Raw genomic sequence first — 18059 nt, forward strand, 5'->3', positions numbered from 1 at the left:
TATTGATTTATGAATTCTTCTAAATTAGCCCTAGGTCATTTTTACTTACCGGGACTATTGCAGGGTGTAACCGTCGGTGAAAAGTTGGGCCCGGCGGGCGTATTAAGTGCACTGGGTGTAACCGCTTTGATGCCTCGTTCGTTCAACATTGACGCCAGTCCCATGTTTACGCTGAACGTCGAGCAGGAATTGCGACGCGACAGGCTGGAGCGTGGTGTCGAAGGAGCGGTCGGTTGCCGCGTTGGACACTCTGACGTCATCTGGGAGGACATTTGCGAAGGCGGCAAGCTGAAGGTGACTGCCGTCGTACCGTCGTCCGGATGTAGTACGGTGCTGTTGGTGTACGTGTACGTGCAGCCGAACGATTGGAACCGCTTTCCGGGGTGGTCTTCGGTATCTTCATCCTCTTCGACGTCCGACAGCGAGTATGTCTGCAGGCCGAGTTCGTCCAGCCCGCGTCCACCCCGTATCGTGACGCCGGGACGCTCCTCGAGCAGACCGCTCAGCGTTGGCGTTGCCAGCCGGGACCAGTGGTGAAGCGTTTGCGAACCCTCGATCGGTTTCACAATCTGCAGCTTCTCTGGAAGACGCCACTGACCATTACCGCTACCCGTTGCCGATGACGAAAGCCCCGAAAGTCCGGACGAACCGGTCGACATAATACTGTCCGGTGTGCGGCATCCAAGCGGTATGCCCGTCGGTTGCTCGTCGTAGCTGTACGTGCCCAGCGGTGCGTGTTGCAACATCGCGCGCCTAGCAAGAACTTCCGCTGGTGTAAGACGTTTCAGCGCCGCCTCCAGATCCTTCGCACCCGGCGCACCCGGGATGCCCGTTTGTGCAGGGCCTGGATAACCATCGTCAGAATCGGCAGTAAGACTTTCGCGTGAGTAAGACCGGCCACCGAGTGAACTGCCACCGCCGTACATTGTGCTGTACACGGAAGAACCGCTCTTGTACGAATGGGTCATTGTCATTATTCCGGCATTGCCGCTACCATTACCGGCAGTACCACCCAGTCCGGGATACACGTACGGTGCCATGCGTGGCTGCGAGGAGGAACTCATCGTCATCGAACCGAGCTGCGAGAAACTATCACTGAATCCGTTCGGATTTGCACGACTAGCAGAGCGCACGGTTTCAAACACCTTCCGATAGCCGGGTAGTTGTTGCTGTGCTCCCGAACCAGACATTAGGCCACCCATCATGGAACCACCACCGAGACCACCGCCTCGCACCGAATCAATACCCGAATCGAGACTGTGCTCCGAGTACAGGGATGTTTCCATCAGCTCCGATTGTAGCGAATCCGGTGCGGCGGCCATTCCCGTAATACCGGGAATAAGTGAGCTGCGTGCGAGCGGTTGGGAGCGTTTGCGTTGACGGCGAAGTTGTTCTTGGGTTTCCTGTAGCAGGTTTAACACTTCCTGGTAGCGTAGTTTAAATTCAGCCAGTTCACCCGCCAGGAGGTTTTGATTTTCTTTGGTGATGCTTAGCAGCGAGGATGCCTCCTCGTTCTCTGATGTCATCTGATGCAGTCGAATCTCTGCCTCCGCGAGCCGCCCTGTAAGACTAATGATCTGTTCATGCTGCAGTCGGTTCTCCTCCTTCAGTCGTTCGAGTTCCAAATCTGTGAAATGTAAATGCGTACGGTTAGTGTGCTGCAAAATTTTGCGATTCAGTGAAAGATGCATACTTAAACCATCAAACTCGCTGTTGGCCGTGGTGAGCTGGTTCGCGATATCCGCCATCAGCCTGCGTTCCTGCTCCTCGCACTCGTCCGTTTCTTTCACTAGCTGGGCGGTTTCGGTGCGTAAGGATTTGTTTTCGTCCTCCAATTGCTTAACCTTCCGCTGCAGCAGCTCCAGGTTGATCGACTTCGATGCCGTCGGTGTGACTGCGTAAGAAAAGAAGAAACGACGCGTGTGGCGAATTAGAACTAGTCGCAAGGTTTTTGCAAATTTCTCTCCGGGGAGATGGAGAATACGGTGAGCGAAACGTCGTGTGTGAGAATCAAATTGGCCCGTACATAAAAATCGAATACAAAAGCACTTCGTCGTAGTTGTTGCTGCTACAACTGATAAGCTGTTAGCACTGGGACGCTGGTAACACGGCAACATCATCGAACGGACCAACGCCATCGATGGGTTTTTGGTATGCTTATCGCTTTGTTTTCACTGTGCAGAAAGCACTAGTACGGCTGCTGCTACTCCCATAAAGAGACAAGCCCCTGCAAAGGCTTGACCAACCGCGATTCGTGGTTTTTGGCTTCCTACACTTGCTTGATCTTTTTCACTCTGGAAACGGCCCATCAGCAACAGCCCTAGACTTTATGGACGAGGTCGATGATTATCAATCGAAACCCATCACATCCTTGGGGAGATGAGGCACAAAAGCGTTGCACAGAACCACACACTTTCCCACACCCCGATTGAAGCGTTTTCAACTGCGAAACAGAACACCTTTCCGACTGGACGGATGGATTCATATGGCACACGCGATGGGGCATGGATTTCATAACAGGCGTAGAAAATAGACGAGCTTTTCCTTTTGCTATTGATTTTCTGTTTTTTGGTGATTTCTATTTATTTTTGTTTTGCTTGTTTGGTTGCGCATTCCGAGGACTCGGAAGGACGATTACAACACAACCAGAGCAAACCACACACGCGACTGAGCTGTTACCAAATACGAGCGCACCTGGTCGGGGAAAAAACGCGGTACATATTTCATCGATTTTCAGCTCGATATAATTCCATTATGCCAAGAGCGACTGTTTTGTTTTGTACCTTGGTGTGCAGCAGGACTAGACAACAATCCCCGGGGCGGGGTTCCACATGAAAATGTGAACCGTTTACGTGTTGAACTTAAAATTAGAACACTTGCCACTGAGTATATGCACCGCACTGTACCCACTCTTGATACATTCGTATGCAAATTGCCTCCTATATTAGCGCCTGGTAGACGTGCAAATGACCCTTTTGCGCCGCAACGCCATCGTTTGCGACTGCAAACCCCATCCAAAGGAGTTCGTCCCTCTTGATAAGAAATCAAAGTGATTATTTGAGCGATAACGTACACCACCGCCGTGTAAGTGTTGATTTTCTAGCATTCCTAATTAAAATACCGCCAACCTGAGGCGCACTACTTGGGTAAGAAGATTTCAATTTCACATTTGTCTCGCACGAAGAGATAAGACATGGGGTTTGTAGATGTCAAGTTCTTTGCTGCTTTATCTCGCTTCAGGAGTGTACGTCATCTTGCAGGTTGATCGTACACACACACACGGAGCATATGATGCAATGCTATTAGTTTTGTTAAGCTCACGACTTACGGTGAGTGTTTTATTAAAGCAGAGATTAGACGAGACACGAGAAGACTTTTCCGCCGTTATTTTTTGCGTCTAAGTTCGTCTAGGCGGCACTGCAATTTTGTCTTCGGTAGGTTCACTCTGGTGATATTTAATCGACCGTTTCAATAGCTTTCACTCACGTCGGCTGATCACACACGGTCGGGCGCGAAGTTTACACCAGTCCAAAGCTTCTCGAACACGGAGAAGAACTGAAGATTATTGTCTGCTATTTTGATAGCGTTAATCATTACATCAGTAAGTCAGATTGTATGATGCAAGTATAGGCGCTGCATTGTTATGCTACGAAACACAGGGCCTCGAATCTTACGTGTTCCACAAACATGATCTTCCACAGCTGAGTGAAAGTGGCGTTGGAACTATTAATTTCGATATCCATTCTTCTGTCAAAAAAAAAAAGGGCAAGGAGTTCAAACACTTTATCGCTAATCGCAGGTTGGAATAGGCTCACGCGCGACGTGTTGTGTTGCAGACGAGAATCAATTTTGCACGTTGGGTTACAAGGATTCCCCCGTTGGCTGAGTATTGCCGGATGTTCAACTTCAATCAATCATATTGCGAACTCTAAAACGACAAAAAATTTAACGCTCTAACTACTTACCATTCTCACTGGTGTCGTCGGCATCGTTCGTCAGTATCCCGATCAGCTCGATCTTCTGATGCAGCTCGTGCGAGAGCTGCGCCCGGTTTTCGTTCGTAGTTTTTAGCTCCTGCTCCAGCTCGGCGACCCGGTTCTCGAGGTGCGTATTCTGCGCTAGTAGCTCCTTGCCAATCTGTACCGTCAGCTCGAGGTCCTTTTCCTTCTCTTCCAGCAGGCGCGTTACAGCATCTATGTCATCGTACGCGCGGGTCATTTGGCTCACTCGGTTACCGCATAGGACTGTGGATGGATAAAGAAGAAAACCGGATGTTCTTGTTAGTAACACTAGCGCAAACACGGAGACTTCAGCATTCCAAGTATCTGTTCCATGACGAGCTTACCGCTTGGAACACACTAAATATTATTTGATTAGCAAATGCAACATTCGAGCTACAACTGAACAGAAAACGGAACATAAAACAAATGTCTGGGCACTGCTACAAAACGAACTCCAAACGAACGTGCCCCGGTAGGGAAAGATATTAATCAGCTAAAAAAAGGAAGAATTGTGTATTTTAAATGCATAATAACTACATTGGCACGTTTGCCGATCTATAACTTGATCTTTGACACGCGACACGCAAGTTGCTTGAAGTTGTTGTTTGAAATTGTTTGCAACACCTTTGTTGTCACGAAACTGCCTTATTAGTATAGTTATTCGTTCAAGGACGCTTCCGATATGACAACGACTAAAACGACCAAAGTGACTCTAGAATCGAAATGTGTTTCTCGTTTTGTTTAAAGCCATCTAGAAGGGCTTAGAAAAAACACCGGCATAACACCATAATTTCTCTGCACGTAATCCAGTTCTCCCGATGAGGAGGACAGTTTTCCACTCCCTTAAATAACGATTATAAGTGGTTCGTTCCCCGGTTACGTTCCGAGGTATTGGAACGTAATGGAGTGTATCCTTTCCTTCAACCAATTAAGCAGCACTCGTTGTGCCACGGGAGGTGTTTTTGTTTTTTCTTTAAGCTTTTGTTATGTTTTTAATGTTCACCTTCCCAAACAGCAATTATGTTGCGGAATTGGTGCAGAAAAGAAATGGTCATTTTTCTTTCTCATGGTTACCGACGCTTAACCGTTTCAAAGTTAAACGAAAGGGCGAACGACGATGCAATTTGAAGATTTTTTGGATTATGCAATTTACACAACAAAAAAAACAAAACAAAACCAGAAAACATCATTCGCCAAGGAAAGTAGCACTGTCCAGCCTTTCTCGATCGAGAAGAGACCTGGTTTGGCTTGGGTGATCCAGTTTTGTGTCAGCGGTAACAGAAACTCGTGACGGAACCATTAAATAAAGCATTACGAACTATCGAGCAAACAAATTAACGAATGGGGCGTTAGGAAGCAGCATCTTTGCTACGCAGACGGCGCAAAAGATGTTATGTTTTTCCACCCAATCCCCATTTTGTTGCAGTTTATGAAACGATTTTTTTTGCATTTGACTGTGGTTTAATTAGACGATGGGCTGAAACCGTTATTTAAAAACAGAAAATTACGAAATTTGAGAAAATACAACTCTTGTTTTCTCTTTTTCTATTGTATACGAGCATGAAATTAGGATCGTTTCGAACTACACGCGTTAAAACAACTATTGGTCATTTATATGAATCTACAGTGAAGAGTTATTCAAATAATGAGTCGACTCTCAAAGCTGTATGATCATCATTGAGCATCCTTTAATCTACGAGGACTCATGGATCTTTAAGGATTACTTAATTTTCTGAATGAAGCTCCAGGATCATTAATTCTGCTCAGACAATCATCCAGAATCGTGAATTTGAATCAAATTAACCCAACACGTGTTCAAATCATAACAATCACAACAGTTTAATTGTAACACTATTTTATAACACCCCATAAATCGTGCCTGATATTTCAATGCCGTTAAACGCTAAGCAAATAAAATGTTAAACAGCAACACCTGACAATTCAACACGACAAATGGGGCCATTCTTTTACCGAAGAAAACGGTGAGAAAGGCACAAAATCTTACAAAAGAAGAAAAAAAACGAAACTCAATCAAGCAGCAAATTCTCTCAGCTTAGTACAAAGTACATTTGACATTGATGACTTCGTGACCCAAACGAAAGAATAGCAGTCGCGGCGAACACCCCCGCCCAGGCGCGATCGTGCCACCTTTAATGAAGTCATTATGCAACAATTCGTTTCTTTTCGCTTCTATTATTTACTTAAAGAATACTGTACGATGATATCGAGCAAGGGAGCCAAGGGAGAAGAAGGTGCAAACGATTCAACACAGAGATCAAGCTTGTTAGATTGCTTCGCCCCGGGATCCAGTATGGCACGTACAGTACATTGTTTTGGAGAAAATGCTTTTAAACCTAAACAAAGTTTGTATCCGGAGCCATCCGAACTTGACGTGTTTTTTAAAAAAATGCATTAACTCTCTCCATACAGCAGCTCCAAACAACAAACGCGACAAAAGCACGCTGCTGTCTTTATTGAGAAGATCAAAAGCCAAAAAATTAAATGTCACGAATATGGGAATAGCGAATGCTGTAACAATGTTGCCATTCATCACACCCTACAATTGAGACAAGCACTCCCCTTTTTCACTTGCCGTTTGCTGTAATGTCTTCATTCATTTTCGTTAACAACTTGTACCAAATAATGTCTCCCGCTGTTTCTTATGCCAGATTCCCGCGGGCCAAACAAAAACAAATCGAACATCGTTATCGAAGTGCAGTCGACTTTCGATTTCGGTTATACGGGGGTTCGGTGTGAAGCTACAATTTATTCTATTGGTAGTGTTTTATTTGGCAATAGTTGTTAAAATCAGTGCAAAGGTCGTGAGATTGTGCTGGCGGGAGATTAATGGAAGTTGAAGAACATACCTCAATAAAATATAAAATTTATCAGCAGTTTATTGGAAATTCTACAGAAAATTATATCCGACAAAAAAAACTTCGAATTCTTCAATCTTTCATCATATTTCATGACACGACTCAGCAATAGCTCGTGGACCTCTTTAGCCTTTTTTTCCGAAATGCCAAACGAACGGGGCTGAAAAGTGTTCCAATTACTTAGCTCCCGCTTTTCACGGTGCACTTATCTCCGGACGAACCCCCCTGCCGGATGGCTGGCGGGTGAAGAAAAGCTAATAAACGAGAGCTGTTGCTGATGTACGATCATTCACCGCGATCGCACATTACATTACGAAACAACAAAACAAACGAAAGCTTCTTATTAACCTCCTTGTTGGCCTCACCGGGTTGAGCGCCAGGGATTCGGAACCGTTTCGACCTTTCACTTCGATAATTCTCCGGACGAATCGAAGCTAATTCGATTGCGATCATTTCCTCTACCGTGCGGTGTTGTTAGCGCTATTTTCGCTTTTCTTCGCGTGGCGAGAGGAAAAACGATCTGGACAAGGGTTGGACTCTGGCGTCCTGGAACGTTTAAGCGTTTTTTTTTGCAAGGTTGCCCAGTTCCGAGTGCCTTTAATTAGACCTTTGGTAGCCGTATCCTTCGGAAGGGTTGTCTTTAGATGTACTGTAGCGTCCCTCCAGGTACCTTCACTTTCTATCATGTTTCTTCATCTACCACACAAATAATGCTGAGCCCGGTTGAAAGCGAAAAGTCAATTGTATTTAAGAACAACGAAGCATAATTCCATGCTTGGTAAATAGCGAACAAGAAAACAAAAACATTGATCGTATCTTCTCGATAAGCGATCATCTTGAGCATAAAACATTTACAGCAATGAATTGCACCCTTTTGCCAACCGGTCGAGCGTGGGATTGGAAAAGTGGCTTCAGAGGATTATAATAAAATTCCCCTGGTTTGATCGAACTCGCCCTTCACGTTGCAGCGAGCAAAATTCCTGCAAGTGCAACAGTGTTAAAATATTATTTCTCTAGTCTCACATCACAAATAATACCCTTCTATAGCCAACCAACTTCAGCCGGTTTCTCAGCTTAAACTCCGCTGTAAGTGGGCAGGCAAAAGGTTCGGTTCCGCTGGCATTAGAATTGAGGGGAGAGTAAATATTTTCCCAGACTTTTTTCGTTGCGATGAAATCGAACACGGGTAACTTCGAACCGCACCTTGTCGGCACCTGGCATCTTTCATGAATGAGCAGTACTCGACCGAGTTGTCTTCGCCAACTCTTTGGCCCCAAGCTGAACGTTTTGGCGCGACGATACCAAGAAAGACTATTGAACATTTGATTGTGAATAGGGAGTAAAAGTTCAAACGCCAATAGATCAGACACTACTGCAACAGGTTTGCAAAAGCGAACCGAACACGCTCGGATCCAGATAAGAAATAGTAGACATGGTGCTGAGAAGGTGTGGATGTTAACTTTAGTATGGTGCACCTACTGTAGCATGATCGGTTCAATGGAAACCCGTTTGTTTTATTTAATTTCATTTACTTTGGTTTTGCATCTGGTGAACGAATTGCAATTAGTGGCAATGCAGTGCAGCTCGTACGGGAACAAGATTTTCAGATAGGATAAAACAGCTTCCGAGCTCAAAGGTTCGAAGAATCTGTTACGGAAATTTGTTATCCAGTCTTGTGTGCTATCTTTCTACATTATCCATCAGACAGGGCCTTAGAAAATCATTGTTATAATAATAAAGGGTCTGCAACTTTGACATTGTCAGAAAATGACTTCATTTTGATTTAATTACATCAAACATAAATTATGTTTTGACAGACATAATGATGATTTTTGGTTGGAAACTGGCATAACTATTGGTTTTTAATTAGCTGAAGTGTATAATAATTGTTGTATAGTTATTAAAACAAATATAACTATGGGAAAAACATTGAAGGTATCTAGCAGACATAGAACAACACACAAAACAAACACAATTGCAGAAAAATCACACACAAACACACTTAAAAACAGGACAGAGAACACACTAGAAATCAAAAAAATAATAAAGACCTCAACCAATCAGTATCTCTTTCATGTCAATCAATGAAATGTGGGTAAGAAATCATCAAACCTTGCCGTTTTCCATCACCTTGCTGCTCAACACCCATTAGCACCCCACCCCCATTACCAGCGGTAAGGGTTGTTGGCGCTTGGTGGAGGTGATCCTCGGACGGTTCCCTTGCCCCACCACAACGCTGCCCCTTCGTGTCACTTGCGAAGCCGACAGAACTGACCAGAGCGTTCGGTGCAATGTGTTTCTCCCCGTGCAGTGCGGAAGAAGCGACACCACCATCACCACCACGAAGATTACTTAGCGTACTTTTCGATGTGCGAAGCAACTTTGGCGTACTTCGGTCAGCTGCTTGGGACGCCGATGATGAGATTGACCGAGACCGAGACCGCGATCGCGCACGGCGTATAGTGGACAGGAGCGTTGAAGCGATGCTTGAACCTCGATGCTCATCATCGTCATTGGTGTTCTGCTTCTCGTCTCTACGTGGATGCTTTTTTCTTCTGGTAACCCACCCATTTTCCTTACGGTGTTCGGGACCATCTTGGAAGTACTCGGTGGAAGACGCGGGTGAACTGTCCTGCAGACGCGATGGTGTGGCGGATGGTGATACGGATGCCGGCAGGGCCGGTTCCGAGCGGCAACTACAATCGTCCGGTTCGGTTTCCGTTTCACTTGCGTTTGTGTCGGTACCATGCTCATCACCATCGTGCACGGTCAGGCTGGACGATTTGCGAGACTTTTTCTTACGAAACACATTCACTGCACGGGAGAGCATTTTTGGCCGATTGGTTTTGCTTTTTAAGAACTTTCTTTACCTTTACATTCGGCCACGTTCACGATTAATGTTTGTAGACGAGCACAAATAGACGTAGCAGAATTATTGAGCTTTACCGTTAAAGCTTTACACAACCTTTTCGATCACATTGTTTAAGAGATACTGCAGAAAATTGATAAATCAACACTTTAAAATGATAGCTTTAGCTGCTAAATATTAACAAGTATCCAATTATAGGAACGATATATATTTAGAATTGCTGACTTTAAAATCTATGCAACAAGTTCTGACACAGGACGACCACCAGTTGCTAGATAATATCGAAAGTTTTACAAATATTTAGAGAATTTCAGGTTTTTGGTAATTGGTTCTTTAAATAATTAAATAAATAGGAGCCTCCACAGTACACACAATAATGTTTTGTTACCGTTTGAATCGCAAATTGTCTTGAACAGAACTTGGAAGATGGAACAGAAGATAAATAATCAAATTACGATTAACCCACATACGGAACCAATCGCATCTTCGTCTGTGTCTGTAAAATATTTGCATGTCTTTCGCCTATTCTGTGGCACGTGGAAACAATCGATTCTTTCCTCTGCAAAATTGCATAACGGACTAGTGATTCGCTCTGACGAGGATGCTCAATAGTTTCCAGCTCTAGTAGCGGAACATAATTTTTTTAACTGTTCTGTGAAGTGGCATGGTACAGCTATCAGCAAGCGAAGGTTGAACATTATCTAATAGGCAATTGCGTTGAAAATCGTTTAGAATTGGACTTGCAAAAAAAAAAAAACAACCAAGAAACAACCGAACATAATTATCTCCCAGTTCTAATACCATTCTACTCCTCATAGTGGAGATGATGTGGCAGAGATTTCTTTCCCGAAAGGAACATATTCGCTACAAATATATTAGCGACGCAAGAGAAGAGAAAAATGCATTAGCCTAAAAAAAAACACGGGAAGATCTTCAGCCAACGACCGGAACAAAAGCGTTGCACTCGTTCAAACCCGGACAGGTGTAACGGGGGCTGGAATAAAGCACTTAAAGTAATGCAAAACTGTGCAACGTTTCCTGCACGGCACACGTTGATGACCCCGGCACACCACAAAAGGCAGCCATGATAAACTATGGCGCAATTTAAAGTTCCGTTCCTAATTGAAACGGACGTCTATTAGTGCACGCGGGAATGTTTCCCTTTTTTTTCGATCGGGAGTTCTGAAGATGATCTTCTGCAGGAACGTCGAGAAAAACTGGGGAAAACGAATGGCACAATGAATTCATTACTTAACCAATATTTTTTTTATGGAATGACATAGTTTTGGATGCAGCAATGCGTTAGCTTCTACATGTTAGCAGGAGGCTAATGTCAGAAGCGTCTTGTAATGAGCAGCAAGGAATTTCCACGGTCATGGTCATGAGTGATAAGTGACTGTGTGCAAATGATGCGCCATGCTGATATGGTTTTCTTTCCCCGGAGTTCAATTAATGCACACCGGGGTGGAAGTAGACTGAAAAATGAAAATCACATCATACTCTCTCGCAATAAGAAAATGCAACTCTTTGTAAGAGGGATGATGATGTGCATGTGGCAGTGCTGATTACTTTGAAGGAAGATACGAAGAACTGGTGCTTCTTTTCTCTGAGCTCTTACTCCCCTCCTAACGGAACAGGGTTCGATTGACACCTGTAGGGAAGATACGTAGCTGAGATGTGATCTCTCGCAGCATAACTAACTGTAACAATTTCATGCGGGGGTTGCCCATTTGCACAAAGAGAACAAAAAAATGCAACCTACATTCATTGCATTTACTGTGCACCACACACTGTCGACCTTCCACCAGCAACTTAAATCATATTTAATCGCATAATCGTGCATGTACTTACAAGCAGTTAACATGTGTTCTCTTGGCAAAAAGAGTCACAACCCTGTAGCGCGCGAGGCATCTAATGACGGTAACAATATAACCCCTGGTCCGGGGAGCTTTCATTGACAATTGGTTAAGGGTGGCTGATTCCTTTCCTATCCCATACTGCACCGTCAGTTTCGAAATATGTTAAGATGCGTTGTCAGCAGACGAAACATGAGCAACGGAACAACAGCTTCCCGGTGGGTAAAGGTGCGCCACTCTCGAATGCTTTTGTTTCGCGTGTCATGGAAAACTTGTTGCAATTTACTTGCAGGCAGGCGCATCTCCCCGTTATGATGCAGCCAACCACACTGACACATGATAAAAAAGGCATAACATTAGCAGCAAAAAGAGAGATGTCAAGAAGAGCATGCAGTTGCATTTCTGTTTTACAATGCGATATTACATCGCACAAATGATGCATCGCCCCGTGGCAGCTATTCGCACAATGTGAGAAATTTCTGTTCAAAGTTTCATCTGGTTGCTTGGGTCAACGATTTTCCGTCTGCTCTGCCCTGCTCTGCTGGAACCGGTTGAGATGCTCACGGGAAACAAAACAAATGACAACCATAAGCTCAGCTTGTGCGTGTTTTGGGAAAACATTCCTTAAGCCGCTCGCGAAGAAAATCTCACTACTCGTTTACCATACTGCGCGCACTGCGCACCTCTTTTCCGATTCATTCCTACTAACAGGGAGCAAAGGTAAATGACCAGTGAGCGATGTCCGTCTTGTTCACCTTTTCCGCATTGAGAAAGACCCGCGACCGGCTTGTCGGAAAAACGGACCCACCGCACAGCATATTAGTAGCCCAATTGATTGTCCAATTATTTCGGGAAAATTGAAGCCTGCCGAAGCACTGAAACGTTGTAGTTGGTTGTCTGTAACGTTTGATGCAGTGGACTGGCAAAATGGTTGGTTGTTTTGTCTCTGGAGCAATTTTCTCTTATGCATGATGCTGGCAGGAATGCTTACATGACCTGACCTTCTCCATTTTGAGGAATGTTTTTTTTTTTTTAACTTTTACAACCACTTCTTCCTTCACATTTAACTCTTTGTAAATTCAACCTTCAGTATATTGGGCAAATTTGGGTTATTTCCTGCAAATCCACAAATATATGGAGTTACGGGCACAACATCACATACACAGCAAGAGCTCATGCGCACGCGATTGACTTGAGGTTGGAAAATGGGTTGCGATTTTTCCAATTTGCCATTTGTTTTTCTTTCTACTTTGGTGGCAATGCAAACGCGCCCAACATCAACAACAACATCCCGTGACAGCCACCATCACACCAACACCCAACGAACAATCGGACGAGGAAAATTGATAGTTTTCACTTCACTTTTTTCTATCTGTGCGGTGTTTGCGTAGAAAAAGCGTTCATACGCAGCGTGAAAATGGTATTATTTTTCACTTTCGTTACTTTTTCCAGTGTTATCGTTCGTTGCAAATCGCGGCACGCATAAAATACCGGACCAGACATTCGGTCGCGTCGTCAAAACAGTAACGCCATTCGTTTGCAGTGCGTGTGTAGCGAGATATGTAGGTTTTTATCCGGCGGAAATGCGGTAAAATGAGTTTAAGGTAACGATCAATTATCAAACCATTTCTCACTATCGATGGAAAAAAAGGAAATTACATCGTCGATTGAAAAAAAAACCCTCTCAACCAGCTGAAACTATTTGTTCGAGCACTTGTGGTCGGAAAAAAACTGAAGTCAGCAAAGCAGCAATACGACCGAATGTTAACAGTTTAATAATCGTTCACCATTCACTCCGTGGAGTGGAATTTCTACCACATTTTCTTCACACCTCGTGGCGTTATAGCATTGTAAACTTTTTTGCATCACCGTAAAAGAAAAAAAAAGCTCGCGGTATTTATGATTGGTTCACACACGTGACAAATACGCGCTATTTGATTCTTTCTATTGCGTTTTAAAGGTGTTTGGTTTACAATCTTTAATCGAGAATCAAACTCCTAAATTGTACATGACAACTATGGTTACAGACGAGGACTAAAATAGACTGAATCATTGACCGTCTAACAACCGGTGGGTGCTCCTCCTGTTAAAGAGAGCTCAAACGCAGGAGAGTATTGCCAAAATTGCGAGCAGTGTGGATGCTGCGCAGAACCACGGTTGATATTTTAAACGGAAAAGGAAGCAACTCCAACTCCTGATATTCTAATGTGTTTTTTTCTCTTTTACCCGATGTGAAGTATTCTCATTTCGTTATGCAATCTTTTAAAAATTTTGCAATATTTGAATGAGTTTGTGATGGATGTGTTGAAGGTACAAGAGTTATAAAATTCGAATTATTAATATTCATTAAGTAGATGAATGGGATGATCGAATTCCTAAAAAAATACAGAAATATACAAAACTTGTTCTACTGATCTTCTCATAAATACGATGTATTAAACTGATTATAAGAAAATTAACAACATAACATAAGCTTGAAGGTATAGTAAGGAGATGATTTAATCACAATCCAAGATTCTTACAAATGTTTATACCTAGCATCAAAAAACACCTTCCGCATGATATTATTCTATGTCTAAAGCAGATCCGAATGCTTATTTATTCAAAATTTAATACATTAGTTGGATCACAACAAAATAAACTTTTGCGAAATATCTAACACTGACACTACTACAGCAAGCGGGCAGGAAAAGAACAGCGAATGAAAGCAATATTGTGAAAGAAGCAACACGGAAAACGGCACAAACACACACACTGTGACTGTTGTGCACATGCGCAATCGATGGGCCACACCACGGAAAACGATGGTAGCGAAAAGAATCGCGCTTGGATGTTTGATGATTGTGTGTGAACAAATAAGGAAACAATTCTTTGCAACAAAACAAAACAACACATCTCAAAGGCGAATGAAAATGCATCGATGAAGGTTGAAATGGTTGTGCTGTACACGCAAAACAAAGGTCTACAATGGCTGACAACACTGCATAGAAAACAGGACATGACCGAAGTTGAAAGATTTCACAACATGACGATGCACCTGGTTTTCCTGCGCTTTTCTTCCCCTTTGCGTACGTGAAATCTGAACTTCCGTCGTGTTGCAAAGATCGATATTTTCCTCCCGGCGATGAACGCTACCGAGCTCACGTACGCCAAATGATTCGGGAACTGTTCCGAAATATGTTCAACACTAATAGCGCAAAGAATATTCTTGGTCACATATCCTATCACATCGAGTGTTAAAAAAGCACTTTACACTGATTTATTTTTTGTATGCAGCATCCTTTGGAATTGATGAGAATTTCGAATTGAAGACTAAACCTTCGAAACGTAATTGCAACACTTTCAGAACATCTTTTTAAAATTATTGGCCTTTGGGCATGTCACTTGAAACAGGCTTCTTGTTGTGGCACATTATGGAAAGGTTTTTTGTACCTCGTATAAACAATTGATTCAGTATTTAAACGCACAAAAACGCACACACATCCTGTATTGCTCTCTTTGTTTGTTGTTCCATGCAGCGATATCCGTCCACACGCAAGAAATGTCAAACGTTGACTGACTTCGGTGCGCTCGGTATTTTGCTCCCTTCGCATGTCCTGGCCATCTAACACACACTGCCGACTGCTCATTCTCTATTAGCCTCACAGCTGACTCAACTAGCACACGAAGTGTGCGTAGCATATTACTATTGATTGCTCGGTGGAGGTCATTCTAGGATACAAGAGATAGCAATATACGCGCTCTTGTAATGCTTTCTTCTAGTTTTGCTCAAGGAATTATGGAATTTTGGTCTAAGTTTTTTGTGTGCAGTCCTCAGTTTATATCTTTAAAAAATATCTGAGCTATTCGCATTAAACCACCTTCGTACAAAGGCAGTAACGTGACACGCATCAGCAGATCACGCTTACTTTACAGACACACTCGGTGTAACCGTATAGCGCGTTTGTTTTCAATTTTCTTTTCCATTGTCATTTTCTCGTACATCCTCCGCATGTGGATTGTCACAGTCGTTTCTACGGATTCGATGCGTTTGTTTAGCGTTTAAAATGCATACCTTTTCCATTTGCGACTGCCATCGAGAGAAGCAGCAATAATTGTATCGTTTGTTTACCCACATACAGATGGGGAGCTTAAAACGGGTTTCACTGAAACGAGGGTTTAAACGGCATCAACAATGCGACGCGACATATTTTCCTTCGATTGGTGGAAATAGAAAATCCACTGAAGAGAATGCATAAGACGAGAATGTAGGGGAGCTTTGGTTTTCCCTAAATAAAACAGATCTAATAAAGCATAAAGTAGCTTTAAAATAAGTCAATCGGAAACGGCGGCAGCTTAAAATGTTGTATGCGTTAACGCGTAGAGTAACGTCGCATTGCATCCATTGTCGACACCATCACGCAGAGCAGAATGGTGAAGTTTAACGTAGCAGAAAATGGAAGACAGTTTAAGACGGAAGCGAGTTGAGAAGATGCATGTCGAGACGACTGTTGGACGACGGATGTACAAATCCGATATTAATTGTTTATCCGTTGTTGATTGTACGTTTACGTAAAATTGATTTTGCTTCGAATACGTTTCAATGAAGAGTGTTGCAAGCATGAATACTAATTCCGGCGATGCGTAACGGTGACGAGACGATCCACGGAATTGATTATGCTTCGTAACAAAATATCCGTGTGTAACAGTTTAAATCTAACAACCTTCAGCAGGAGAGAGAGCTTACATTTTTAAACATAAATTTAAAAGGAAAACAATTTAATTAAGAATGCTGACACATAAAACATGTCATACGGTTAACAGTACAAACATTTGTAAGTAAAAGTGTCAATGACTTCGGTCAAGTGTGTTCCGCGGTGCACAAAGATCACTTTACGAGATCATTATCACGCAATTAAAAATGCTGTCGTGAGACGATTTGTTTTATTTTCCATTCAAGTGAAAGAAAAAGCTGTAAATTAAGCACAAACTACCATCATAAAAGCAACGATCAGTATGCTCTCGGACGCATGAAAGCACAATTTAAGCCTTGGACTTTCCGACGCGCGAGAATAATGTTGATTTTTGGGAATAATGAAGCGAAATGAAGAGCGAAAAAGGGAGTTCCAAGGGAGACCATCAAGCTTTTCAGCACACAGTGAGATGTATTAGTGTTTTCTGACTAAAGTGATTTTTCACTGTGGTGTATTTGAGAACAGCGAACATGTAGAATTTTGAAGAGTTCATGCTTTAATTTGGATAGTAACACCGAAGGCACACAATTCGCTACTCTGCACACAGTTCTCACGTAATTTATGTTGATGAACGTGAGCTGAAGAATTGTGCAAATAAATTTGCCTGATGTGAGAAGTAAACTGATCGTTCCCGCTACATAACAAAATGAGGCAGCTTCGTCATGGGAGTGGTTCGCTGCAGACAGACATATTCTTTGTTTATATTTTAATCCAAATAAAATGAATTATTTTGATTTGCTTCACCTTTTGGGGAATAACCTCTAACGGAATAATGAAGCTACATCAATCAAAAACCTTATCTTGGTTAGATTTTCTATTAGTTTGTTATTGATTATTGTTATTGAGTTTGTTTTGATAAAGTTTAATAAAACCGAATAATAAAACAAACGAATAAAACAGAGCTCAAATAATAAAAGAACACACATACGGGATGCTCTTCAACAATTGTTTGCAAAGCAAAGCAGTTGTTCGGGTGACCACGACACGTTGGGTTTGCGTTGATCATTAAAAATAAATGTTCAATTTCCTGTTTCACACGAATCCAAGCAAACACTCAGTGCCAGATTTTCAGCAGGGCAAATGAAGAAAATTGGAACAAATGAAAACAAACTAAACCGCAGCTTTAATGCGAAAACGAGCTGTGAAAAGTAAGTTTAACCTCGGAACAGGAAAAGTGAAGCGAAAATAATAACGTATGTGAACAGAACGTACGGAAAGAAAGGAAAAACAAAACACATTTACTCCACAGACCACACGGGGACGCGCTTTGGGCAACCTGCACCGACCAGCGAGCAAACCAATTCGATTTAGCTTCGGTGCCCACTTCCGTTTGCAATAAACATGTCCCAAAACACAACGTCAGAACCTCGCCTGAGCGTCTCGATGTGCGGCGTGAGAAAGTATGGTCCGTGCGCATTATTTTACGCAACGAGAACAACAATTGCACTATAACATAATCAAGCTGCAGCATAAAAATCCGTGCGCCTAGGCTTAATCATACAGTCACGTCCAGGGAGTAACCGTCGTTGGAGTCGTTTTTTTTGCAATGCCGCAGAATGTTTGACGTAGGCTTGCAATTTTTCCCTTTGCGGTTCGATACACTACGACATCCAGCTCCGGCTGGATGCCGGACGGTCAACAAAATTAAAGCAACTTGCAGAGAGGTCTCGTACCTTCAGTGGTTGGTGGCGCTGCTTTATCGTCACACCATTGCAATCTTTTAA

At 43.0% G+C, this 18059-nt stretch overlaps 1 protein-coding gene across 2 annotated transcripts in view; it reads right to left on the bottom strand.

The window, feature by feature from the left end:
* LOC128305688 (trafficking kinesin-binding protein milt) overlaps positions 1-18059 on the bottom strand; it is a 46291-nt gene that overhangs the window by 4121 nt on the left and 24111 nt on the right. The window contains exons 2-4 of one of the 2 annotated variants that reach the window (XM_053043263.1): positions 3966-4244; positions 1694-1894; positions 50-1627 (exon numbers count right to left, since the gene is read on the bottom strand). In XM_053043263.1, coding sequence (XP_052899223.1) covers positions 50-1627; positions 1694-1894; positions 3966-4244 — 2058 coding nt within the window. Of the gene's footprint in view, positions 1-49; positions 1628-1693; positions 1895-2783; positions 2830-3965; positions 4245-18059 lie in introns of those variants that run through there. The other variant, XM_053043264.1, reaches the window with a different exon arrangement.

The sequence above is a fragment of the Anopheles moucheti genome, chromosome 3 (genome assembly GCF_943734755.1).
Source record: "Anopheles moucheti chromosome 3, idAnoMoucSN_F20_07, whole genome shotgun sequence".
NCBI classification, from domain to species: Eukaryota; Metazoa; Arthropoda; class Insecta; order Diptera; family Culicidae; genus Anopheles; species Anopheles moucheti.